The sequence below is a fragment of the Molothrus aeneus genome, chromosome 3 (assembly GCF_037042795.1).
Source record: "Molothrus aeneus isolate 106 chromosome 3, BPBGC_Maene_1.0, whole genome shotgun sequence".
NCBI classification, from domain to species: domain Eukaryota; kingdom Metazoa; phylum Chordata; class Aves; order Passeriformes; family Icteridae; genus Molothrus; species Molothrus aeneus.
In genome coordinates, this window is record NC_089648.1 from 92,594,512 (window position 1) to 92,622,480 (window position 27,969).

Here is a 27,969-nt window from a genome sequence, read left to right on the forward strand (position 1 = left end):
TGGGTCTATAGTAGTTTCACTAGAAAGGATGAAACACCACTTATTACCACTTCATCTCCTTACTTAGATTTAACCTCCTGGTGACTTTGTATCTCAGCAGTACCTACCCTTTAGCTTCTATTCACCACAGGCTTGAAAAATCTCAAAACTGGCACACAACACACAAGAAAGGTGTTTTTTTTTTTATCTTGGGGCAGAAGATGTCAGTGGTGTAGTGGCCCCTATTTCAGGTAGGCCTTGTTTCTATGACCATCTTCCCATACATGTCAACCATAGATGCTCTACTACTAACATATATCATCAACTTGCCCTCCCAAGAAGTGAATAGATCTCACCAACAGATATTCCATCAGGTACCAGTAACAATCTTTCTTTACTCAAAAGCAAGACTGAGCATTTTTCTCCAGTGGAACTGTAATCATGAATGCACACTCAGCAGAAACAGTGCGGGTGTATGACATCTAAAATTAGAAAAGATGATCACATTTTAAGTCTGTGAACAAACTTCAGTGTCACTAGGGTAATGAAAATTAATATCCTTTGCAAGAGGTGTTATCTGCCAGGGACAGTTTTCTCTGCCTATCTCAAAATTAAAATTTAGAGCTTAGAGAATCTTTCAAAAATTAGACTTAGAACACAGAAGTTGCAAGTGAATTGATCTTGTTTGCTATGTTTTGCTAATTGGTAGTGTTTTCTGTCTTCTGCTTAATCTAAAATTAGAATAACCTCTCCAGACATTAGATGTTTATAAATTTCTCCCGACAATACGCAACCAGTTCTTCAAAACGTAAGACACCTGTTGGAAACTGAACTTAAAAATTACTTTTAGTCTTAAATGTCATGTTTGCAATAGGTTGCAGAAAACAGACAGACAGACAATAAAAAAGTAAGAATAGTCATTAAATCACTTCTCTGTAGAGAAAGGTCTATTATACTAATTAAATACATAAACCATTAGAGCTTCTAGCTGAAGTCTAATGATCTCTCCATCAGTCAACATTACAAATTAGAACTCTTTAGGCATGGCAATAAAGATGCTACTGTTTCAGTACAAAAGCAGTATGGTAAAGCCTCATCAAGTTTTCCACCAGGGAACCTTTTAAAAATCTCAAGTCATAAAGCAATTAGCTATACATTTTTATTTTAGAGATGCCCTCAGCAGTGAACTTTCTCTCTCCTTCAGCCCAGAGCGTTTTGACCTCATCTCCCAGGAAAGTATCTTCCCAGAGCCTGCAGAAATCCTCCACTGCCTGATTTCCAAGCTCACACAGGGCCACCGATATCTTGAACCGAGCATGACTTACTACACATCAAAAGTCAGAGAAACGGTGCTGTTTGAGAGCATCTTTTTATTTTAACTCTTCTTTCACTAAAAGCTTTCCTGAATCCAATAATATCAGACTCACAATATTTTATCATATGCCATAAAAAACGTTCACTATATCCACAGTCTCAATACACTTTCAGAAACAACAGACATGCAGTCCCTTGGCCTGCCCTATGCTCCTGTTACACATATTAAAGATTAGTGCTTCCAACACTTTAGGCTTAAATTCGGATTTTAAAATCTGTAGGGTGGTTAAAAAATATGCAATACATTTTTAAGACATGTTCCAAATGTAAATACAAACTAGTTATTACAAACAAGTGTTTCCAAGGTTATAGAGTAAGATTGTGTATTGACAATTTTTGTCTGCAATTATTTTGTATAATACACATTGATTCTGAAGGTTAAATATATAAATTCTGCATGAGCATCAAATTCTGAAGCACAATCCCTACAAATAAATTAAGTGTTCCACTACCTCAAAACTTTGGGAAAAATAAAAAACTGTACACTGAAGACTCCCACATCTATGTACAAGAAATGGTACAGGCAAGATGAAAGCTGTTTGGCTCCTTGCTATTGCAACATAGCCAGAAATTATTTGAGGAACTTACTATTTTCCAAGCAGAATCTTGGAGAGATCCTGTTCAAAAGGAGTTCCTGTCGTAATCGAAGAACTTCAGCTTCCAGCACTTCCACTTTCCATTTCCATCCAAAATCTTGTTCAGATACAGTTCTGGCAAGGTGCTCTGTGTATTCTTTGGAACACTTCCCTGGTGGTTTTGAGTGGATAATTGCAAAAGCCAATGCTAGTTTTGATATTTTCAAATACGAAATCTGATTTTCTCTTCCGCCTTTGATTTCTATTGCATTAGAAAAACAGAAAAAAAAAGGTTACTTCACTATGACTCCATTAAGGAAATGACACAAAATATTTTCTTGGCTTTGAAGACTGTTCAACAGTGAGGCCAATTCTTTAATTTCTAGTGCATTCCTAAATCATCAAGAACAGAAATACAAGCATCTGTGCACAATGTGAGAACAGAACATACATGAGCTGCAGTCAGCTATAAAAATAAAATTCAGCCAATGTCAGAGAATAACTGTAGAAATAGTAAGCACTTCAAATAGGCTTATCCTAGCATAATTTTAATGCAAATGTTACCTCCACTAAAGCAAGGATGAAGAAAGTAAAAATACTAACCCCAAAAAACCCACCCTGATATTCCCTCCCCCTCAAAAGAATTCTGACATGACAGAAGAACCCATGACAGAAGAATTCATTTGGGGTTATTTATACTTAAGTAAAAAACATGTAATTTCTTGAAAGTGTACCAGAAGGCCTCAGTGCTCAAAACATAAAACTTTGAGGTTGTGTCTGGTTTTGGACACCTGATATTGGTGCCCTTGTAGTTTTAAGTCTACATTAAGCCTCAAGCCTGCAGAGGGCTAAGTAGACAGCATCAAAGGGATGCAAGTGGCTAGTAAGTGAAGAAGACAGTTTTATAAGCTTTGTTACAAACAGTGAGAATGGGGCAAAAGGCATTAAAAGAGTCAGAGAAATAAAATATTTAAATAGATGATTACATCATGTGCAACAGCACAGGGCCTAGGAGCAGAGAAGGAAAAAAATTAAATTACAACCAACTAATATCAACCAGCCTATCTAATTAGCAAAGTTACTTTTTTTTTTCCTAAAAAAAAAGTTGTTTTTTTTTTTAGGAAAAAAACCCCACCATTTTCATGCAGTTGTTTGATGTATTCTTTTCCTCAAAAAATATCACTCCCAAAATAATAATTTAAGAAAAAAAATCACTTCCTACACTTTTGCCCTGACCTTGACATCTACAATTTTTTCACAAGGCTGTTTTTTTCTTGTTATCCATCAAAGCTGCAGGTTAAGCACTAATAAGTTGCGTTGAACAGCTCTGAAACAGTCACAGTAAAGGTTTGAAAAAGGTATTTTAGGTCATCCTTTCACCAGATCATCTAAGCTGATATTTTCCTCTAGTGGTACTCGACTTCAGATAGTAAGTCATAAATCATCATATATGCATTTATCCATCAGGGACACTTACAGAAGGCACTGTTTTTTATGTATTTCTTTCACCTTTCAAATACCTCTGAAATGCACAAAGAATTCCTGGGTACTCCTTGCACCCTGTGCATTCAGACACAGCAGCCAGTTAAGACTTTACATAGTACAGAGCACAAAGGACAAGAGTGCAAACATTCCTTGGGATCGATTTACCTACTGCTATACTTTAGGCTACTCTTCTCCACCTGAAATACTCAATTTCTGCCATGTGTCAGGGCAAAATCACCCAATCTAAGCCACCAATGCATTCTTAAACTAATTAAATAGTAAGCATTTAGAAGCTGAACTATACTATATATATCCCTTACTTAAAGCAGTTATACATTAAATGGTACTTTTGCAAAATTTCTGATAAAGAATATTTTTTTCATACAACTTTTCAATTCATATCTAGAATTTCAGTGAAAAGCAGAAGGTGATTCTCTCAAACTCAAAGGATTAGCACCTCTGGGACAGCAAACTGGTGTAAGAATCTTGCTTGCCCTATACATGAAAGGAAATGTTTACAAATACAAAAGCATGCAAGTAATTGAACTGCCTTCAAAGCTGTGAATAAAATGAAATATGTGGAACCACACTGAAAGAAGATTAAATAGTAACAATAAGGTATCTAAAATATTTGGCTTTGAATCTGAAGGTGCTTCCCAGATTATCTCATCAATAGAAATTTCACCCAGATGTTACTCAAACAGGGTCTGTCAAGGTCCATTCTTACAAAGTCCCTGTGCAGAGCAGAATGATAAATTAGGGCAGGCAGAAAAATGTCTTACACTGCCTGTTTAATATTTTGGTGCCTCCAAAGAGCACTCTGCCAAAGCTTTCTGATTCATCTTCCTTTTAAGGACAAACACACATTTACTTTCTGCTTCATAACATGCTTTGCCAATATAAGTCTTCTCCTTTAAATTACATTCACAGAAGTTGCAAAATGACCAACATTCCATTATGGACTGGGAAGTGGTATTTGTGCCAGCATTTCATGAATGCTCGGGTGCCTTTTATCATCAGAGCCACCACCAATACATTATTTATTGCATTCTATTTCTACTTACAGGACATACTATTACAAAGAAAATACAAAGAAAATACAAAGAAAATACAAAGAAAATACAAAGTTTGCTGTCTGACCATTGACATATTACCACTATGCTACCAGTATGAAATGCTACTTTGGTAGCATTTTTTGACCACCCATTACCAAAATAAAGAGAGTCACTTTTTCTTTTATCTGGAAAGTGACTACTGTGTTTCAAGCATAACAAAAACCTTAGTGCACAAGGTAATGGTATAATGGAGGTAAGTAAAAGGATCTTTCAACTGCAACATTCCAAAATGATTTTTTCTAAAGTAGATTTATCCCCAGTAAGTCAGATAAACCACATAAACCATTACCTAATTTTGCTTTGAGAATCTTAAATAGCATTCCACCTTAACACTTAAGACATAAATTTAATTAATGAATGAATGAATTAATTATTTAATACATTTAATTAATTAATTAATTTGGAGTTTCAGGGAGGCCTTTTCCTCTTTAACATTTTATACAGAGTCACTTCTGCAGTAGGAGTGCCTTACACTGAATGAATTTAGGGAGATATTCTTACTTTGGAGGAAAAAAGTCACTACTTTTCTGGAAAAATTACTTGTAAAGATGTCATTAGAAAAAAACCCCACCAGCATGACAGATCACAGAACACAGCTGGTTCTTCTTAGGAACAAGTCACAGCATAGTTTTTGGAGAAGTCATTCTGTTGGATCCAAAATCTCTAGTTTAAAATCAGATAATTAATGACAAATAGCAATATTCCTGGATGTATTTTGAGAAAGAATGGATTTCTTAAAGATTTTATGAAGAATAAACAGCTCTTTTACTTGCTTTCTCTTACTGACACTATCACCATGTCTCTTTATTTCTTTTCTGATTAGGAAAAGAGAAGTTTGTGTATCAAAAAGCAGAAGTTCTAAGAGTTGACTGAGGTTTTTCACCATTCCCCTAAAGGGACAACTGCTCTCTCAGAAACTACTATGTAAGTCTTCTAGAAAAAAACACACCAGATGACACTATTAGAAATATGGTGATGCAGGCCAACTGTGCATTAGCAAAAATTGCACAGCAATCTGTTGCTCTCAGGAAGTGCCGAACCACTAAATATATTCCACTGAAAGCATATTGGCAGCTACAGAGTTTTATCAATAATGTTTTTGCTCCTATCAGCACAGAAATTACACCACTGGTTAGGCAGAAAAAAGTTTTAGAATCAGACCAAAGAGTTTCCTTGACTGAGAACAGTACCCGACCAAGAGCAGAACGGAGTCCCTCTCTAATTCCAGGTGCTAATGCCAAAATATCTCTGACGTAAAGAGAAAAAGAAAGGTTCAAGAATTATCCAAAGCTCCATTCCTGTGATTACTCAGTGTTAAGGAGAGAACCAGTAATCCCTTGCAAACTCTGCTGGAAGCAAGGCTCAGCACCCTAACAACAGGTACCACCTGGTGACAGGTTCCCTATGCAAACCCCTTAATCCACAAACTGATACTGAAAGACCACTCAGAGGACACGATGGATTAACAACACTGTTGAACAGGGCTAAGTCTACAGATTTCCAACACAAGAATGACATTCCATGCTTCCAGCTCTCATGCAGAGAGGGTACTGAGAACCCAAAGAGCTGCTGAGATCCTAGCCATGGAAGGCTGCTGAGCAATTATTCACCTGCTGAAATAATTACAAAAGAAGTGATGAACCGTCCCACACAGCTCTGTGTAACATAACCAAGGGGAACTGACATGTGGTGCAAGATCCATTGAAGACCTCTGATATAAGCAGGAAACAGGATAACAGAAAGAACCAGGATAAATCTGATTCCTAAGCACTACCCTAATCCACCAATCTGCCAGCGCAGTTTTGCAGGTGCATTTGATGCAGCAGCTCATATGGAGAGATTGAAGTGTTAAGGGTTAACAACTCAAAGAATCGGCCATTTGCAGAAGAAGGTGAATCCTCACCTGCAGAGGTTTTAAGAAGTCTTTCAGGGATGTTTATGGGTAAAGGAGGTGAACTTTATATACTTTACTTTTCTGAGTGGCACATAGGTCAGTTCTCACTGACCTTGGAAATGGGCAAATCACAGAGAAATGGGGGGAAGCTAGCTGAGTTATGCTATGATTTAAAATTATAGGGTACCTCAAACCAAACCCCAAACCTAAATTCGCTTAGAATAATTTAACACTGGAGTAATTATCAGTACTGTCAAAGAATTATAGACCTTAGGTGTGATTTCCAAATTTGGCCATGAAATTCATGGCTAATAATGGAGGAAACTGCTGCAAATGTCATAGACAAAACCTTATTAAGTCAAGACACTCTTTTGTTATTCAGACCACTATCGTATGAATTAAAAAAATAATTTCAAAAATTAATAGCATAAGATACAAAATAGACTGTAATTCATATAACTTCCAGGCCATTCCAGAGCTCGGTTTTCTCCACATGTGAAATTTTTATTTAAAAATAAGAGGATTTGTCAGGACAGAAACAAATTGCTGTACACCACTACTACACAGCTAAGAATCTTCAGACAGCCCTAAACATAAAAAAAAAAAAAAATGCTTTTCCTTCTAAATTTAAGAGTATGGTCTGTCCTTAAAGGTACAAACATTTAAGGAAAAACTGTTTTGTTACCATCATTTTACTTTAACTAGTCTGTCAATTACACAGTGTAAATAAAGGTGAAAAAATTACCCACATCTTTGTAACCTCATCTGCTTTATACAATAGAAACCAAGATATTGACTCATTATGATGGAGCACAAAATGCTGCAATTGCTGTAGTGGAACTGGGCTGAGCTCAGAGACATATGGCCACAATATTAAGCAACAATAAAATAAACTTGATTAAATTGGTATGCCTAACAAAATGACATTTGTATATATTATAGACAATGATAATGGGACAGCTACACAATCAAGATGAACTGAAGTATGCCTCCAATTACACAGCGTTTATTGTAAAAATGTGTATTAAACCAAGGCTACTCCATGGTGTCATCTTTAAACAACCTATGCTCAAATATACAAAGATATGTAATGTGGACATAATGAGGGAAGAACTTGCTCTTCCTACAGCAAGCCTAACAATAACTCCAGCATATTTTTTTCAAATGAACATAAAATGGTAAAACAATACTGAAAATAATAAATATTTAAAATACTTTATGTCAAAAGCACAAGGAAACTTAGATGTAGCATGATTTATTTCTTCAAACTCTAACTTTTAAATAATTTTAGCTTCTGAAATCAAATGTTACAAATTCTCCAAATCCAAGTAACATGAATGAGTTGAAAAAAACATTTTAGAACTTACTAATGTTCCCCAATTATAACCATTTCAGAGAATTTAAGAACATAAGCAAACATAATCCCTCAGGATTTCAGTAACATTTCTGACGTAGGATTTATCTCCTCTTAACTACAGAAACCTACAGTTTAGGTGGCCACAACTGAGCTAGCTGTCTGGACTTCTTTTATCATCAATGGGCAGAAACAGAGAATTCTAATGTTAAAAATAAGCCAAGTCATTTGTACATTTTGTGGTAAAGTCATGACTCAGAAACATTTGTTTCCCCCCACGGGCTACAAAGAGTGTTAAGATGACTACATCAGATGCACACACATGTACTGTGGACAGGCAACTGCACTGAGATGAGCTGGTGCACTACAGGCAGCTAAAGCTGAGACCTTCAAAGACCTATTCAAGGTACCTAACTAACAAGAGAAATTTTGCAAGGCTGAGAGCATCACCCCTTAAAAGAAGTTTGTAATTCCAGATCTTTTTGATACCTCTGGGGGAAAAAAAAAAAAAAAGCTTTCTAGAAAAACAACCCAGAAGTCATGGAAAAAAGTTTGTGAGACTAACCTTGCGAACATATTACAATGCACAAAATAGCAGGTAGGCGCAAATTAAAGACATGAGAAACTTCAAGTATGTTTGGAATTATATAAGCATAAAAAATTGGTTTGGCTCCTCAAAGTTTCTGGGCCTCACTCTTCAACAAGATAATTTGGAAACAGTAATTTAAACCTGAGTTTTACGGTAGTTTAAAATTGTGTATATATTCCCCCTACAAGCTGAGACTTCTTCCTTTTTCACTCCTTTTCCTCCTCCAACAGGAGGAAAATTTTTTTGTGTCACTCACAACTATATATAGTCAATCTGGCACACAGTACCACTACCATCTTTCTCTTTACTACTCTGACTACTAAAGACAAGAATGTGTTTCCAGAATAGGGAATTTATTCTATAAAACCTGCTGTTCAGAAATTAAAGTATAACTCAGTGGTGTAAATTTATCTATTCTTATGTCAGCACGGATTTCTTCCGCTACCAAAACAGAACTGTGCTCACTTCATCAGCTGGCTGTAAATCCATTTGGTTTGGGAACTGAGGATGTACTTTTCATTATAGCTTTATGAGATGAAATTTATGAAACCATGAAGTTCAGACCCTTATTCTTTAACAAAGTTAAATTTTATAAATGCTAATTATAATTACATAAAGAGTAAATTTACAGTTGGCATTAGGGACTGTGGAAAACAATCCCAGCCTTTATGTACTGCCAAGTTCCAACAAGAAAGCAGCCTTTATCTCCCCAGTTTTACCTATTGCAATGACTGTATTAGCTTTTGAATGCAGAATTTCAAAGCAGAGTTCAAAAAAAGGCAATAATCAAGAGTTTGGAGTTTTATACGAAGACTATTTTGCATATCTCTTCTTCCCATGTTAAAATATAGTGACCAAAATATCACCATAATTTCCTTTTCAGTTTCACACTTCAAGCCTTAACCTGAACAGTTCAGATTCCAAAAGTTTTCAAATCTACAAAATCAGTATCTTTCAGTGGTAGCGATTCATTCAGGTGACCTTCCAGAATGCACCCACTGTATTTTAAAACCCTTGGTTTTGGGTTTCTTACAGAAATTTCATATAGGCAGAAAGAAACATGAGATTGTTCAGAAGAAAGGAAATGTTTGTAACAGAGGACAAGGAAAAGAGGGAATACTGCTAGGAATCCATAGTCTAAAAAGCATACAGCATACAATAAATAATGAATCCTTACATATAGTATAGACACTAATGTAACTATAACATTTAAATATGTAGCATCTAAATATTAATTTATGAAGCACTGGAAGTTGTAAAAGACAGCGGAACCACAGAAGAGACTTGCCAAGGAATCATAGACAAGTCCATGGACAAGTACTTTTTTACACATTAATTTGGCTTAATTACTAGTTTATTCAAATTAAGACAACATCTAAGCCCTGATGATCAGAAGGCTGGAGAACCTCTCTGAATGTAGGTTGAGAGAGTTGAGGTTGCTTAGCCTGGAGAAGAGAATGCTCCAGGGTTCCTTTCAGCACCTAAAGGGTATTACAAGAAAGCTTGAGAGGGGCTTTTTCAAGGACAAGACAAGAGGGAATGAGTTTAAACTGAAAGAGGACAGATTTAGAATAGATATTAAGAAGACATTGTTTACTCTGAGGATGGTGAGACATTGGAACAGACTGCCTGGAGAAGCTGTCGATGCAGCTTGGTTTTAGCTGGGACATTTTCTTTTTAGTAGCTGGTAGAAAGCTGTGGGTTTTGGATTTAGTATGAGAATGATGTCAATAACATCCTGATGTTTTGGCTGACGCTATGTAGTGTTTACCCTAAGTCAAGGGCTTTATAATGTCTCATGCTCCACTACTGAGGAGCTGCACTGAAAGCTGGGACGTGAGCAAGGCCAGGACAGGTGACCCAAACTGGCCAAAGGAATATTGGGATCTCTGCTCAGAAATGGGCTGGGCATTGGTTATCAGGAGCTGAGCAACCATGTTCATCACTTGTTTCTCTTGGGTTCTTTTACTCTCTCTTCCTTTTCTTTTGACAATTCTTCTTATTAATCATGTTACTAGCATACTTAGTATCACAATTATAATATTTTATTTCAATCATTAGATTATTATTATCTCAACCCATTAGATTTACCTTTTCTTTATGATTATCCCCGCTGGGGTGGGGAGACTGAAAAAAAGGCTGTGTGGTACTTAGTTGCCAGCTGGGGTTAAACTCCATCCCTGGAACTGTTTAAAACCAGGATGGATTGGATTTTGAGCAACCTGGGTGTCCCTGCTCATGGCAGGAGGGTTGGAACTAGATGATCTTTAAGGACCTCTAACTCGAGGCCATTCTGTGATAATACAAAATTAATAATTACTTTCTTCCATCAGTCAATGAGAAAAATGCAAGTGACTAAGCCCTATGATTTCTGGATTCTTAAGGTCAGAGTGATCAGAAACTATCATTTCAATTCACTGACATTGGAAATAATCAGGTAAAAATAATGGTAACTGATAATTCTTTGATACTCTATTATATCTGCATATTCACACAACCATTTTTTAACAGGAGGACTAACAACATTAATTGAATCCCAGCATCCATCCAACAAAACTTCACAATAGTGTTTTTTCCTTGTGAATCAGGTGAAAGGGACAGGAGAAAACTTCAGATTTGTAACTAATAGAGACAAGTAATTAATACCTAATTTTTTATTATTAATAACCAAAGCAGTGCAGCTTTCATGAGAAGGCTCCCGTTTCCTCTCAGATAAACTCAACCTCTCCTGAGGAAACCACTCTGCTCACCTGAGGCTGCCCACATAAGGCTTCCCGCATGGAGACGAGGCGGGTGTCCCAGGGGAACCAGGTGGTTGTTCCAGGGGAACCAGGAGAACCTGGGGGGCTGTCCGAGGCAGCCTTTGCACATGAGGGATGTCCCCAAAAGCCACTGATACCGCGGGCTGGGGGCATCTCCCGGAGCCCTCTCGGAGCCTCCCTCAGAGCCTCCCCGGAAGCCCCAATGGCCCCGCGCTCGCACCCACCTGCAGCAGCGCCGCGGGGGCCGCGCCCCGGCTCCATGGCCCGGGGCCGGAACGTCACCTCTCCGGCCCCGCTGTGGTCAGGCACAGCCCCGGCCCCGGGGCCCAGGGCTAGCAGCTCCTCGCTGCGGGCCCTTCGCTCCCACTCGCGTTTATCTGGACCGAAGGCGGCTGTTCCCTGCGGAAGCCGGCAGAGCCCGCGGACGCGCGGGCCTCGCTTCCCGCTGCGGGGGCTGGGATGAGAGGGAAGCGCGAAGGCCGGCTGGCTGCAAAGGCCGCCTCAGTCGGGAAGGTGCAGGAGGGGGGAAGCCGTGGAACCCCGCAGGACACATCTGAAGGCCCCTGGTCCTTCCGCCAGGGAAGGAAGGGAGCGGGGCTGTGGGCAGGTTTGTAGGGAGCGTGGCCTGCCTGTCCCAGCCCTGGAGTCCGGCCGGACGCTGGGCCTGCTCAGGGTCCGGGTGGCAGAGCTCACCCATCACCTGGGTCACCGAAACCACCCCCCACGCTTTTACACTTCCTATTGCTATAAATTCCATTAAGGTCTCTCAAAGTGTTTTGCTGATTAACTTATGCCTCTTTAAACTTTTCTTACCTAAAGCATAGCCCTATACTAGCCACTGTGCAGAAAGTTAACTCTATCCCGGCCAAAACCAGCACAATACTGTAAGAGGAAATGGGATCGGGAAACTTCTTTAACCATGCATTGGAAATAGAAGCTGCCTTTTAGCAGAAACTCTGTGAACCAAGCTCACCAGTTAAGAAATTATCTTTGTATGAAAAATTATGTTCTCTCCACAAACTGTGCTGAAAAGGCTGTGAAAAGCCTTCTTGGCCAGAAATGGAATCTATGCCAGAGGCATAGAATCAGAATCATTTTGGGTGGAAAAGACCTTTAAGATCATTGATTCCAACCATTAACTCAGCACTTCAAGTCCACCACTCAATCATGTCCTTCAGTGCCACATCTACACAACTTTTAAATACTTTCTTGAAGGGTGAAGGGTGACTCCACCACTTCCCTGGACAGCCTGTTCTAATGCTTGACAGCCCGAAGAAATTTTTACTAATACTTGGTTGAGGAGGCCGAGAAGGGAAGACAGGAGAGATAAAAAATAAGTAATGAAGTCAGATGCATTAAGTGCAGTTATGCTTATCACAATACATCAAGTTTTTAAGTAGAGGGTAGTCAATCTTTCTGAACAGACAAATATTCAGATGTGACAAACAATACACACTTTTATAACCCTCATCTTCATTTCTTGGATAATCTAAGGAGCATTATTTTTGTAATGCTCTTTCTTCAAAAAACTTCTTTTTTTACCAATATACATAATGGAAAATTTTTGAGCAAATACACATTTTCTTTTATTTTGAAGGATTTACCTTCTGAACTACAGAAAACTGTTAACACACTGAAACTTTCATTTTAGACTTCAAATTATAAAAATGAACTAGATAGAAAAAGTTGGAGAGCATTTTCATTCTGACAGCACTGATTTCTCAGTGAAACTCAAGGAGAAAAAAATAAAACATTCTCCAGTCTTCTAAAACTGACATATCAGCAGCTACCCTGTCATTTTCTGTGCATCTTTTGTGCATGTAAGTGATGCAGATGCTTTGCAAACTGGACACTCATTATATAGATTGGAACACCCATGTTTTCATTTAATCTTTTCAGCTGAGACTGAAATAAAAGATTCAGAGACATCAGTGCTTTTACCTGCAAACCTGTCACCTGTATGCAGAGAGCTGAATCTAAAAAATAGGATTCGGCAGGGGCAACATTATTACTGTTCTAAAAAGAAAGGGGCTTTACTTTTTCTGAGTAGCAGTTCTGCTTGCAATTTTAGGCTTATTGAGAGGCACCTAAAAATCCTGAGGCCTTCTACCATTAGGCAGCTGCCTGGAGAGATGTTTTTCGCTTTATTGTTTTGTACTTTAACTACATTAATAATAATAATAATAATAAAAGAGCTGTATAAATTCAGTTTTAGATGCACAGTTCCCATTTTTTTTAAATTTGGAGCTAGTAGTTAGAAGGAATGTTTCTTAAATTTGCAAGTTTAAGTAACTTGCAAAGTTACTGTGCACCACTTCAGAATACCAACCAAAGTACAACTTACTACCATTTTTAGGTTTGCTTTTAAAATAAGTTGAAGAATCCCATATCTTCAAGTTGGAAAAATGCTGGTGCGCCCCCACTATTAACAGAGCATCTCTAACAACTTTTTTATTCACCTGAAAGCAGCAAAATCTGGGCAAAATCAACTGCAGAATCACTGAGATTTGTGTTCCTGTTCTATTGAAGAACACTTCTAAAAAATAATGTGTAGAACTTGCATTAACTTTATTCAGTGAGTATTCCCAGTGATTACATAGAATCATAGGATCATTAAGGCTGGAAAACACTTTGAGGATCATCAAGTCCAACCTTTGATCAGCACCCTGTTAATTAGACCATGGCACTGAGTGCCACATCAGTTATTTCCTGAGCATCTCCAGGGACAGTGACTCCACCCCCTCCCTAGGCACCCCATTCCAATGCCTGACCAACTTTTCATGAAGAGTTTCTTTGTGATGTCCAAGCAACATAATCTAACATTACTTTTTCATAAATGAACAATGTGTATGTGCACATGTGTTGGTGTATGGTGCAAATTAATATTATATCTGATAAATAAAAAATAAGCTATCCAAAAATGGGGTGATTAGCACTGTATGTAATCTGAAGTGAGCTAACAGTGAAATGAAGCTTCAGTTTGAGATAAGCAGTTTGTAGTTTGTGAAAGAAGCTGATTCTACTAGTTGCACATAAATTATTTTGATCTTTTTGTGAATATGTCTTTTGATCTCAAAAACAGTCAAAGGATATCTTTGTGCCAAAAGGTCATACAAAATAATTAGCTGCTTTTGTTATTAATTAAACATAAAAGCAGTGAGGTGTTTAGTCACATGACCTGAGAGGTCATGAGTTCTCAGTATTTAACCAATCCACATGCTGAATGATTTCAAACAACTGAGTGGTGAACTAAAACCAAACCCAAAAACCACAGGCTTCAATCAGTTATTAAAAGTAAGTGGATTACATTACTGTCAAACAGGCATGCCCTGCTCTTAGTGGATGGTTACAGTATCAGTAACAATTTGAGCATTGAAGAATATATTTTCATTTGGAGAACTACAGGATGTTAGAATTATAAGGCATCTTTATATTTTAATGCATGTCTTTTTGCCTGAGAACTGGAAGTGTCTGAAAACACATGAAACGTGCTGTCTCAACTGTCATAGCTGCAATTTTGTTTAGCTGAGGTAGTGCAAGAGATACAGTGTTTTTAAAAGCATGTGAACATCGTGAGCAGAAGCATCAAAATCTTCCCATTTGACCCTTTTTTCCCATGTGTTTCAGTGCTATATTTAATTAAAAATATTTTAAAAAATTGGCATCATGATACTTTATTACTCAGCATCAAGCTGTTTTCAAAACAGAATATAATGTGGTTTTGATGGCTCTATTTTCTATGTAATTCTGATAGAACCAATATGGCTCAAGCAGTCCCTTTGAGCATAATCTGCAATTCTAAACGTATCTGATCCAGGATGTTCAGTGAGTTATGCAATGACATCTTTTTTTCTGTTGAGAAATAAAGCATTATCATCAGGGAAAAAAGGATCACATTTCAGTGTCTGATGCAATGAAAACCTTGTTCTATAAAAACAATGTAAAAATTTAGACATGATATGAGGAGAACAGGGAAACTAAAAAACTTGGTATGGTTTATAGGCATCATGCCATCAATTATGAATAGATACTTCATAGTGCTTTGTCATCACATAAAATTAATGACAACAGATTCCATTCCTTTCTATACAGTAGAAGGAAAGATAAAACCTTTCCCTCAAAGAATTTTACTGTCTGGAAATCAGTACTGAAAGATTCTCACTCCACTAGGTAAGAAAAACGATAAAAGCATATTAGCAAGTAGTCCGAATGATACTTAAAAATTAATGTGACAATATAGCAGGTAATTTTCTGCATTTAAATTTCATCATTTATCTAAGAGTAACAAAACAGGGGTGTTGCTAGACTTTCCTTCTCTACAGCAACAGACATCTGAGAAGAAGAATTAAAGAACGTATAAAGACTTTTCATTTAATTTAGTACTTTTTATTGCAGTTCCACAAGGTTTTCTTCATGAAGTTCTTAAAAAGGCAAAGAGGTAAACAGGTAATTGCTACGATATAGATGTCCTAGGATATAAAAAATACAGATTACAGTTCTATACACAGAACTTTACCAAACAACATATGAGCAGTCCTTGCTAACTGCCTCATAATATAGAAAATTGAATGCATTAAAATATCCACATGATTGTGATTGAATCCTGAGACATTTTGATTAACGATCCTCTGTGCAAGCATGAGGTGTCAGCTGAATCATGGGTTACAATGTCCATTTTTTTCTGTTGACTCAGCTGGGTCAGGCATAAGTTGTGATGAAGTGAGTTTCATTTCCTGGAACATACTGACTTAACACACTTAACACGCTTCACACAGTGGAAAGGCCAGGTGCCCACTTGAGACACAGTGGTTGTGCTATTGCTTCTAGCACCTCACCTGTCTAATCAGCTTAGAGCTTAAAGGATACAGATTTATTTTTTATTCAGGTAGTTTGCACCCTGTTTCCCAAAGGAGCATTGCACCCAGTAATCACAGTGATGTTCTGGAAGAGATTTGTCTCAATACCTTTTTGCCAAAAATGCCCTGCTTTGGGTGAAGTTGAATAGTTTTTAGGCTACAGGGAGCTTTAATGTGGTGAAAGAGTAATTAACAGGCAGGAAGATGAGGGCTCCGATTTTGATTCCCTGGTCCAGGTAGCATGTATTATTCGTTAGAGACAACTGAAATTTGCCCTATTTTCAGATAAGAAGTCAAATTACCTTCCTGTGAGGGGTTATGTATAAATGTATGATACCACATGACTTGCAAATGTGATTCTTCAAGGCATGGTTTAGTGTTGGGTGAATGGTTGGACTCAATGACCTTAGAGGTCTTTTCCAATGATTCCAATTGATTCTCTGATCCAAAATCCAAAGAGTCATTCCTTTGATGGAACAGCTGTAATTGCAGTGTTGTCTTAGTGATAAGTCTTGACTAGTAAGAAGTTTTAGAAGTAAGAAAGAACTTCTAGAAGTTCTTTCAAACCAAACCAAACGGAGCCAAACAAAACCAAACCAAACTCAGTATTCCACTCTGAGATTCTACCTGACCCACCTGAAGATTCACTGTAACCTGGTCAATTGGGTTGCAAGGTGAAAGAGGTTGGCTTTAACACTGACACAGAAGTGAAAGGAGTTTGTGTGTGCCAGCACTCTGACTACTGAGTTATTGGACAGAAACTGGTTAGCATAGCTTTTATCTTTATTTTGTAATAATTTTAGTATTCCAGACGTAAAATCACAGGAGAGTTTTTGGAGGTTGTTAGCTATATATGGACATATGTCTGATCTACACTGGAGAAAATAGCATGTGGTCTGGCACTCTTACACACAGGTAGGACTTTTGATTAATGCAAGAATCTCTCCCGTGGCACCTGCATTTGCCAGTTTTCGTCCCTCCCAGGATCCTTGGCAGTAGTGCTGAGAAGTCCCCTACTAAAAATTCCACCATCTTTGCACTGCATAGCAACATGGAAGCTGTTTTAAGGCCCTGTGCTATACTGTGGCACTATCATGGTCATGAGCTGGGATGTCAAGCTAGATGCACACATAAGTAATGCATAATAAATCTATTCTTATAGACTGTGCAGTCCAGTTTAGTATTCAAAGTTATGCTAATGTCTTTCCTCAAAACGACCATGCTGTACTGCTCTTGTAGGCGAGGAGAGGGAGTGCCATCTGCTCAGCCATGCAAATTGTCACCATTTCATTCACTTAAAATGAGTTTTGTCAGTTTGCTCTAATTGTAAATATGTCCATCTGAATTTAACAAGCTTAAACCATTAATTCATTCATTTTTCCTAGTGCAAAATGTAGGCTTCAGGTTAATATTAAAAATGTAGATTCTTGAAGCCCAGAATTCCTTGTATCTGGCAACTGTGTAAAGAAGATTGAAGAAGAAAAAAACACTCCTCGGAAAAACTTAAATATTTTAGACTAGTAAAAGGAATTTCTAACGCAAATGCTGTATAAATAAAATAGGTCATTTATAGAGGTATCCATATACAAATGTATACAAATATATATGCTTTTAGATGGATGGATAGATAGGTACAGAAGTGACAAGGTGACCAGGGTGTGGTAAAAAGGTAAAGAAAGTATTTTTATTTATCTGATGAATATGTTTCAACTATAACAACGGGCTTCCTAAGATTTCCTTTGCATGAATCTTTCCTTTCCTCAGAAAAATCCCATCACATATCCTGGGTCAGTGGTTGCTCAGCTTTACAGCTGAAGGGCTGTAGATGATGCTAACAGACCGAGGTAGCTGTAATCAATATTGTATCTGCTTTGGAACTCTTAACCTGTGCTTCCTGTGGCTCCAGGCACTCATCAGGGAAGGGCCATGGACTGACATAAATCCTTTCTCCCAGCAGCTGGGCTGTTGCTTCAGAGAAGATCATCTGCTTGCAGCATGAGAGGGTCACATTACCATGGTTCCCACGCCCAATATAAAATGGTGGTGACATACAAATGTAAGCACCAGTAGGTACAAATGAAGATGCCATTTAGAAGTTGCATGATGTGACTCAAGTGATACAATTTAAAATTCAAATCAGTCTGTACAAGTTATGTCCTCATGCAGCTGTCCAGAAATCTGAAAGTCCATATGTGGGACTCAGGTTGCACATTAGAACTAGGAAGATTGGGCTGTGCATATTTTAAGGGGAGAAAATTGCATGTACCCATAAGTTGCTACAAACAGCCATTCCATAGGAGGTTTTAAGAGATAATCACCCATCTGCTAAAATATCTATGTCGTATTTAATCATGTTTCTGCTGAATGAGTCGAAAACATTAAAAAAAAAAATTAAAGAACTCCAAAACAACAACTGCCTCTCCCCTCCCCCCAAAAAAAACCACTAAACCAAACCAAAACCAGGATTGCTAAACCCTGTAATTATGAAGAAAACAAGTGATTAAAAGGAATTGGCTGCAATAAAAGTGAACCTAAATTTTATTACATGTGTAATTTTGGGCATAGATGTCATGAATGTATGAACTTACAACAACATAAAACCCCTATTAAAGGAGGGACACTTCAAATTCCACTTAAATCTGTGGAAACTACTGTATAAGTGTAGTTCATAAAATGAACTAAATTCACTTCTAGCTAAGTTCTATTGAATTTTGTTCTAACTAAATTCTATACTTTTGTTGAAATAATTCACTGTTTGATCTTTCAGTTATGTAAAATAAATGCACAGTTCTTCATTTCACCTGTGACATTCATTTGTTCTCTAAGCTTGATTGACTCTATAACTTCTTGTCTCAAGGATTTAGGAAACAATGAAAGCAGCAACTCAGCAGAGTGAAATTCTTATATAGGTTACTTGGATAATTCATATCTGAGAATAAAGAAATATGAGTTCTGTGGAGTGCATGTGATACTTGATATATGTGCTTTATATATAATTTCCTTAAGGTCTGTAAGAAAATTAAATTGAAGTTTAATCAGAAGTTTTGCTCTGCACTGATCTGTGAGAACCTAAGGTGAAATTGGATGAAGAAATGTATTTATGGAGATGATCCTCTTCTATTCCCATGCACCTTGCATTTGGAGAGGAGTTGTTTTTCCAATAGCTTTCATAATTTTTATTTCTTCTTCAACTCTAATATATTATTTATGCTTTATTCCCATCTCTGACACACAGATAATGTGCACGAATACATTGAGAGCCATGCACATATGAATATAATTCTCTCAAGAGAAAATATGTCTGTCAATAAATATGCAATGTGGTATATTTGTGACCAGGGCAGGTAGTTCTAAGATGCATGACTTGATTATTTCAAAACCAGATTTCTTCAAACATGCCAAAGGCAGATATATGTCAAGATAAAAGATACATGAGTTGGAGTGTAAAAGGGCAACCTAAACATTTTTCAAAGTATTCAGTAATCTGTTTGTCTGTATTCCATACCTCAGAACTAGCCAGGCTGGATTTTTACTACACTTTGATAATAATTTATAGTTGGGTAATGAACAAACATGAACGATATTAGCACAACAGATCATGTTTTTAAACCTCTGTATGTCATAATAGAAATTAAATACCTTCTCAACCTGAATTGTGGCCATTGTAAGTGAGGCCATTCTTTTAACAAAATGTTTTCCTCTTTGTTTCCTCATTTGAAATATTCATCTATGTAGCCCTCAGAACACTATTCCTTGCTATTAAATGTCTTCAGACATTTAGAATGCTTCAGCTTTTAAATACTTCACACTGTCCAGAGTTTTTGAAGTACTATCAAAATGTAAAGATACCTGTGCTGCCACTGGCATTTGTTCATATGCTAAGAAACCCTCCTTCCTCGTAAGGAATTACTTCTACACTTGTTTTCAGGGCTAAAAGTTGTTCTGCCAATATTCATGAAGATGAGCTTGTCCTTGCTACTTACATTTTATTTGTGGAAAACAGATCAGATAGACTGCCTGAATGCTCTGGGAATTTGTTCAGTTTAAAGTCAATACTGAGCCAAAGAGATGGTCCCAATGTCCCACAGATCATTCCTTGGACTGTCAATCAATACGTTTCACCTGTCTCTAACTAGTAAGTCAAGTAGCAAGTAACACCAAGGAGGGAAGCACACATTGGAAACATAATGCACACCTCAGTAAGCGAGACCAAGGGTCTACCTAGCCCAGTTTTGTCTCTCATTTAGTGCAGTGGGAAAGGCTGTTAGAATGTTTTTTAGAGTTTATTTGCTGGCATGTATTTTCTTCATTGTGTGCTGTTTCAGCTTGTAGACGCTGTTGAGCTCTTCATTACTGCTGTAAATGATCGTCCTTCATTCCTGGTCAGTGTTTTTTCCCTGTACTGCATCCAGCTCTGGTGTCCCCAGCATAAGAAATACCTGGACCTATTGAAGCAAGCCCAGAGGAGGCTACCTCTAAAGATGATTAGAGGGATGTAGCACCTCTCCAATGAGGAAAGGCTGAAAGAATTTGGTTTATTCAGCCTGGAAAAGAGAACACATTGAGGTGACCTAATTGCAGCTTTCCAGTACCTGAAGGGAGCCTACAAGAAAGACAGAGAGGGACTTTTTTTAAGGGCTTATGTTAATTGGACAAGGGGGAATGGGGAATGGATTCAACTTAAAAGAGAGTAGGTTTAGATTAGATATTAGGAGGAAGTTCTTTACTCTGAGGGTGGTGAGGCACTGGTACAGGTTGCCCAGGGAAGTTGAAGATGCCCCATCAAAGTCAAGTTGGATGGGGCTCTGAGCAACCTGGTCTAGTGAGGTGTGTCCTGGCACATGGTGGAGGGGTTGGTACTAGATGATCTTTAAGGTTCCTTCCAACCCTAACTATTCTATAATCTTATGATTCTATGATCCTTCTGTTTTGCTTGTATCTTTTTGGTAAGAATGTGCCATTGCTTCAATTTTATTGAACAGAGTGAGACACGAGATCAGCCACAGAGTGGGGGAACTAAACTTTTGTCACCAGCTTCTCTACTAGCACCCTATCTAATGAGGTCAGCTACCCTATTTGACCCATGTGATTAAGAAAAATACTGATTAGCAACTAACTTGGACTTAAGTTTTGCCAAAATTTTTTGACCTAGTTGCTTTCTTCAATGATCATTTATTTAGCCTTCTTCAGTGTGGTTCCAAGATCATCCACTAAGTTTTTTTGTCTTTTATGTTCAAAGGAAAAATGCAATTTATATACATAGTCTTTACTAATGTAAGTAATGCTTTTTAACCATATCTCCTTCCAAGTGTTATTGATCATAGTTAGATGATTTCAGCTAATTATCCACAGGAGATAAGTCACCTGATAGCCGTTGGACACTCCATTGGCAGAAAATACCAAAATCTTTTAAATTTAGATAGTAAGATGAAACTGTCTTCAGTAAAGCAAAAGGGAGGAGTTCAATAAGGCTGACAGAGAGCTTAAAGCAACAAAGAATTTGGAGACATCAAAGAGCAGTTGGTTTCTGTTAATTTGCCTTTCTCAAAAGTGGCTGCTTTCCATTTATATTACCATCAAAGCTCATCAACTAAATTTTACAGAGCCTTACTTCATTTTTTCTGCTAGAGGACTTATTTTGATGGGTTGAAATTATGCAATGTTTTTTTCCTCCTTTTTTGGTGAAATGACAGCTGTAAGTCAGGCTGTAGCCATATAAAATATCACTATTTATATTTTCCAAATGCATGTATGTTTATGCATCAGAGATGTTAATTCAGTTTTGCAAAACTGGGTGCTTAGATAAATTGGTTTTAAATTAAATAGAGTAGGTTTTTACATGTGTCCAAACCATTATTCCTCCAACCTAAATTCTTTGCACGTTTTCAGGAGATTTATATTTTTCTAACAGAACTCACAAGATCCTATACCATTTGTAACTGAAAGAGTTGCTATTGAGTACTGTGTCAAATGTTATCCCATACAGATTTTCTATGCTTAAATTACAGTTTGAGTGACTGTGATGCAGTTAGTTTGCACCACAAGGCTAAGAAAGCCCCTGTGAAATATCTAAGTAGCTCACAGAAACCTTGCAAAATCCTATCAAATATGGGAAAATCCAAAAAAAAATCATTCCGTTTTCTCTGAACAAATTAAAAGATTATGTAAATTTTCTTGAAAACTTTATAATTAAAAAACTGACAGGTCCTTCACTATAAAATCATAAATGCCACTCAAATTGGACTTTTATAAGGGCTTAGACAGTGAGATTTCAAAGGAAATAGTTTAAAGGAAATACTGAGTTATTAATATCAGAAAATCATGAACATTAGATTGATTGCTAAGTGACTAAAATAGTTCAAACTAAAATGAAAAAACGATAAAGCATGGATTTATGTTTTCAATTTGAAGCAAAGAAACAATAAGACTATAAAATAATTTTGAGCCTCCACAAAAACTACAGGGTAAATCTGTGCATTGGAAATTTCCACATCCTGTTCATTATTTTCCCCTAGTTTGAGTCTTGATTTCTGGGATCACCTAGGAGCTAAAGTTTCTTGCATGATGATTAGCACATAGAACAATCCACTGAATATTTCAAAGAGAGAAAAAAAGTAGGCAGTCTTGGTAGAGAGTTCTTGGTAGTGAGTTCTTTAATTTGATAGTTGTGATGGTTAACCTGCCTGGGTGCCAGGTGCCTTCCAAGACACCCTATTTTCTTCCCTCCTTAGCAAGATGCAGATGGAGAAAATAAGAAGCAGGAAAACTCATGATTCAAGGTAAAGGCACTTTAATAAAGCAAAAGCAAAGGTTGCACATGGAAACAAAGGAAGACCAGAAGATTTCTTCTGTACTTCCCATCAGCAGGTGATACCCAGCTACTTCACAGGTAGGCATCAGTATGAACAGCAGTTGCTTTGGAAGACAAATGCTGTACTGCTCTGCTGAGAACATCTGCTGAACTGATGTCCTATGGTATGGATATCCCTTTGGTTACTTTGGTCCAACGGGATATCATACAAGGTCCCCTCCCAAGACCTTGTCCCCCCCAGTCTACTGGGTGCAGTAGGGGGGTCTTGGAGGGCCAGCACTGATGCTGCATTATCAACACCTTTCTAGATCCTAGATCCCCTACAATGCACAGCACTATGAAGGCTGCAATGGGGAAAACTAGCCCTGTCTCAGACGCATCCAATACAGTAGCATCTCATTTTAAATTATGTTTTTTAATCTGTTGAAACAGGTCATTGTCTTCCGATGTCTAACATTAAAATAAGCCTCCAAAGCATCTAAACACTAAGAAAGTGTTTTCTTGTTTAGTCACTAATAATAACACCTGAAATTAACACCAAGACTTTAAAACTGGCTAGAAGTAACTGTAGAAACTGGAAACAAGAATTGTTACAATTCCTTTTATTGTTTTCCTTTATGCAAGTCTCTGCACCATATGTTTAAGCACAAAAACATGCTTCTCACATTCACAACTGAACTGATTAAAAAATAATGATACACATTTGTAAGATCAAAGCAAGCATCCTTTCTTTCAAAAAATAAAAACTCTGCTGCAAAGCTTTAAACATAAACAGCCAGTTGGATGAAAAACAGCTGAACCTGCTTTTTTGATAACCATTTTCTGGAAGGGTGATTTCCAGTCACTTCAGCTATGGGTCAGTGAATAAAAAGGAAGTAATTTACTTGTTGACCAGTATTTGCCATGGTCATTACTTATTTGCATCAATCTCACTGCAACTGAAATGTAATCCTGAAGGAGCACAATTGACACAGTGGTTTTGACTTCATTTCAGTCATTGAGATATAACACTGTGAAAAGTACCCAGATTTTCTGAAGACTTAGATAATGCTTCCCCTTAGGTAAATGTTTTGGAGGTTAAGTTGTTGCTTGTGTTATCAGGAGATGAGAAGAATAGACTCTTTTTTTCAAGAAAGATTTCTCATTGGTTTGATTCAGCTCCTTTCACATATCCCTTAGAGCAGTGGGCCTTTGGGGTAGCACCCAGGAAACTGGTATGTTTTCTTCAGAGGACCTGCTGCTTCCAGGCTTCTGTGTAGTTGCTGGGCCAGGCAAGCAGACTCTATGTGCAAGTTGTTTCATGCAGTTTTGCACATATATATTAGGCATCTGGGCTTGGACCCAGAAGTATTGGGAGATGGAGGAAGGTGTAGGTCTCCTCAGTCATAGAATCACAAAATATGCTCAGTTTGAAGGGACCCACAAGGATCATTGAGTCCATCAATGTTCTGCACAGCACCATTCCCAAGAGTCACACCCTATGCCTGAGAGCATTATCCAAACTCGTCTTGAACTCTGTCAGGCTGGTGCTGTGATCACTTCCCTGGGGAGCCTGTTCCAGTGCCCAGCCACCCTCTGGGTGAATAAACATTTCCTGATATCCAACCTAAACCTCCCCTGACACAGCTTCAGGCCATTCCCTTGGATCCTGTCACTGTCACCACAGAGCAGAGATCAGTGCCTGCCCCTCCTCTTCCCCTCACAAGGAAGCTGTAACTGCAGTGAGGTCTCCCCTCAGTCTCCTCCAGGCTGAACAGACCCAGTGCCCTCAGCTGCTCCTCACACAGCTTCCCCTCAAGGCCCTTCCCCATCTTTGTTGGCCTCCTTGGACACTCTCTAATAGTTTAATGTCTTTCTGACATCGTGGTGCCCAGAACTGCCCCCAGCACTCGAGGTGAGGCTGCCCCAGTGCAGAGCAGAGCAGGACAATCCCCTCCCTTGCCCAGCTGGTGATGCTGTGTTTGAGTTAACAAAAGTGAGCTATTACTGGCCATCCTAATTAAATCCCCCTTCAAAAATTCCTTGCAAAATCTTTATGACAAGCAAGGATCAGCCAGGAATCTCCTGTGAAATTAAGAGAAGGGGAGAAGGAAGAATACAGAAATTTGAAAAGTAATGTGAAAATGGGGATGTTTTTACTGATATTTTGGAGACAAGCCAAACTACTCATTTGGATTCCTACTTGCACAATTTATTTTGTCAGTCTTCTTTTTATATTGCATAAGATAAGAGATTAATGGGAAAAATAAGGACACAGAAGAAAGTTTTAAAGTACTTAAGCTGACAATCTAAGTATCACAGATGCTGAGTTCGCAGGCAGTGAATCCCTGCTCTGCAGTGGGCAAGTCTCTCTGCCTCCAAAGAGCTTTAGGAGAGTCATAGGATGCTTTGGATTCAGCAGGATCACTTTCATAGATTTCTCTGACATAAGAGAACAGTAATGTGCATTAAATGTAAGCTTTGTTGGTGGATTGGATTAATTTTACTAGTGACATGAACTGAATTTGGATGTACAAACTGTTTAAAAGTTGAAGGCAAGAGCTTCACAGGTAAACCCAGCAGGCCAAATTCTGGGGTTCCTGAAGTGCTAAAGATTCTGCCAGGTCTGGTTTCTAGAGTTTTTATAGGCTGTAAAACATAAACTCTGAAGAAAGTCTTCAAGATTTGATTCACTGTACCGGTTAATATGCCACACTGGTTGGTTCCTTTGGTGCTGCATTCTTTATAAATGAAAGCTTTCAAATTGAAATCAAGTTTCTGGCAATTGCCTTTCTGAGGACAAACAAAAGAACCAATAAGGAGCTGTGCAAGGGCCTTTCAGGAAGTCATTTAGGAGCTTGAAGTTCTGCTTGAGAGTTTTCCCTTTGTTATTGAACTGATTGCTTCTTCCTTTGGTATCTCCTCCTCTGCCCTGCAAATGAAACATCCTGTCTTTCTGGGGAGAGTTGATGGATGAAAGTTTCCTACTATGCTCTGCTACCCAAGCTCTTTTTATCCCAAATGAATTCTGCATATGGCTGATTTTTCCCATACAAAGTAAGAAGTAAACAGGGAGTGATAGATATTGGCTTTCCATCATCTGATCTGTCAGCTGCTGTACATTAGGAAGTTATCTATGCCTTTAATTGTGAGTAGGAGAGGGATTTAGAGCTTGCAGGAGCATAATTGTTTCACAGTAAATCTCCAGATAAGCCCCTCTTCCTTACTGCCCACACAGTTTCACTGATTTTAGAATATTAAATTGTCCTTTTCCCTTCAAACACTGGTGCCTAAAGGAAGATCTATTATCCTGAAGTCTTTGTAGCTTAGACTGTTAATGGGATGCTGATATTGCAAACCAATAACTAAAATGAGGAAATATTGAAAGGAAGCATAAGGCTTCTTTTATTACTGCCATAGTTCTTTACTGCATTAATTTTGAAACATACTTCTATTTTCTGTCTAATCGCAGTCTTAGAGTTAAAAGTTTTGATAACTGACAAGTTTCTCACATGATGTATTCCTGGAGACAAGGTCTAAGCATCTGGAGGAGGGTAATGAAGAGGAAGGATTTCTACCTTTGACTGTGCCAGACACTGTGAAATTTTCTTTTCAGTTTACTTCAACAGATAAATCAGACTTGGTTTGATGTCTAATTCTCAAATTTCAGTGAATTGCTTATTCCTTATTTTGAATGGTTTCAATTCAAGTAAGCAAACACCTTATGAAAATCAGGTCCTGTCATTAAATAAATACCTGTTGTCCCTCTGGGTTTATCTTTTTTGTTTTGGTTTGGTTTGGTTTTTTTTTTTTGTTTCTTTTCTTTTCTTTTCTTTTCTTTTTTTTTTTTTTTTTTTTAATCTCCATCAATCTTGTCTTGTCTGTGCAGTGAGGATACAAGAATATGTGCCTATTTAGCAAAGACTACTTGGGTAAATGAGATAATGAGCAGACACAGTTGCTTGTGTTCCCCAACCTGCCTAAGAAGACAACTGATGTTGCTCATTGATATTATTAATAAGACAAAGGCACAGGAGAAAAATATCTCTGTTGATCCATCCTCCATTCAGTGGCAGGAATTTACACTACAATAACACTGCTCATGGATGTAATATGAAGTGGTTTTGTATTTAGTATTAGTCTAATTACATTATTTGCATCAACAGGTGACGAAAGGAAATCATGATATAAAAATGAGACAAACACTGCTTGCACCAGCCCAAGGCAGGACTTACTGTTCCTGTCCTACCTCTCTAGAAAAGCACAAGTTACTTCATGCTGACCTTGAAGATTTCATGTGACAAGAGTGACCAGGTCGGGGGACACAGAGATGTGGATCTGTACCTGGAACTGGAGCTTCTCTCCAGGTGGACTTTGGGCTGCATGGACCTGAGAAGACTGGATACCACCAATGAAAGCCCATACAGTTTGTGGTGAAGTAGTGCCTCCTATATATCCTTTGTCACAAAAAGCAGCTAATTATCGCAGTGCCAGGGATATTTGGTATTTTTACAGAGAGATGCTGATATACTGTAAAAACTAATAAAATATAGATAGTTTATTTTTGCCTTAATTTCAATTTTTATTTCTACGGTCCTCTTTTTTTCCATTCATTTCATCAAAATAAATCTTGTAACACATACAAACAGGCATAATGAAAAATAAAATGTCAGGTACATTTTAGGAATAAAACATTTTGACTTTGTGCATCTTCTTTTAAAATCAGAGAGTACAGTAATAGCATTTGGCTTGGTATTTCCTCCAACAAGGAGGTAATTTACTTTCACAGCTGCCTTATAGAACAGGATGATGTTAAAGGAATAATTGACAATTCATGGGATTTTTTGTGCTTGATATTTGTGTTTCCATTTTAATTGAGTTTATAGGATTCTCCTTTCTGTTCTGTTTGTATTTCAATAAACAGTGCTAAAATTTTCAGATAGAACTTCAAATAGATTAGAGTTACACTTTGTATGCTGAACAGTGATGAACAAAACCCACAATTCTCTTTTCTTAATTTTCTAAGATGATAAAGTGGAGTGTATACTATTACAAAACCAACAGAGATAATGAATGTGATCCCATTATTCTTTTGAACAAGGTTATCATATGATTCTGTATATGTACAAACCTAAGTAGAAAAATAAGAGGACTTTGACAATAGCACCAGAATGGCTTGACTCCTTATTCACTGGC

At 37.7% G+C, this 27,969-nt stretch overlaps 1 protein-coding gene across 1 annotated transcript in view; it reads right to left on the reverse strand.

Moving 5' to 3' along the window:
• Positions 1-27,969, reverse strand: part of MEI4 (meiotic double-stranded break formation protein 4) — a 96,179-nt gene that overhangs the window by 61,986 nt on the left and 6,224 nt on the right. The window contains exon 2 of the mRNA XM_066545902.1: positions 1,942-2,190. Within this exon, the coding sequence (XP_066401999.1) occupies positions 1,942-2,190 (249 nt within the window). The remainder of the gene's footprint in view (positions 1-1,941; positions 2,191-27,969) is intronic.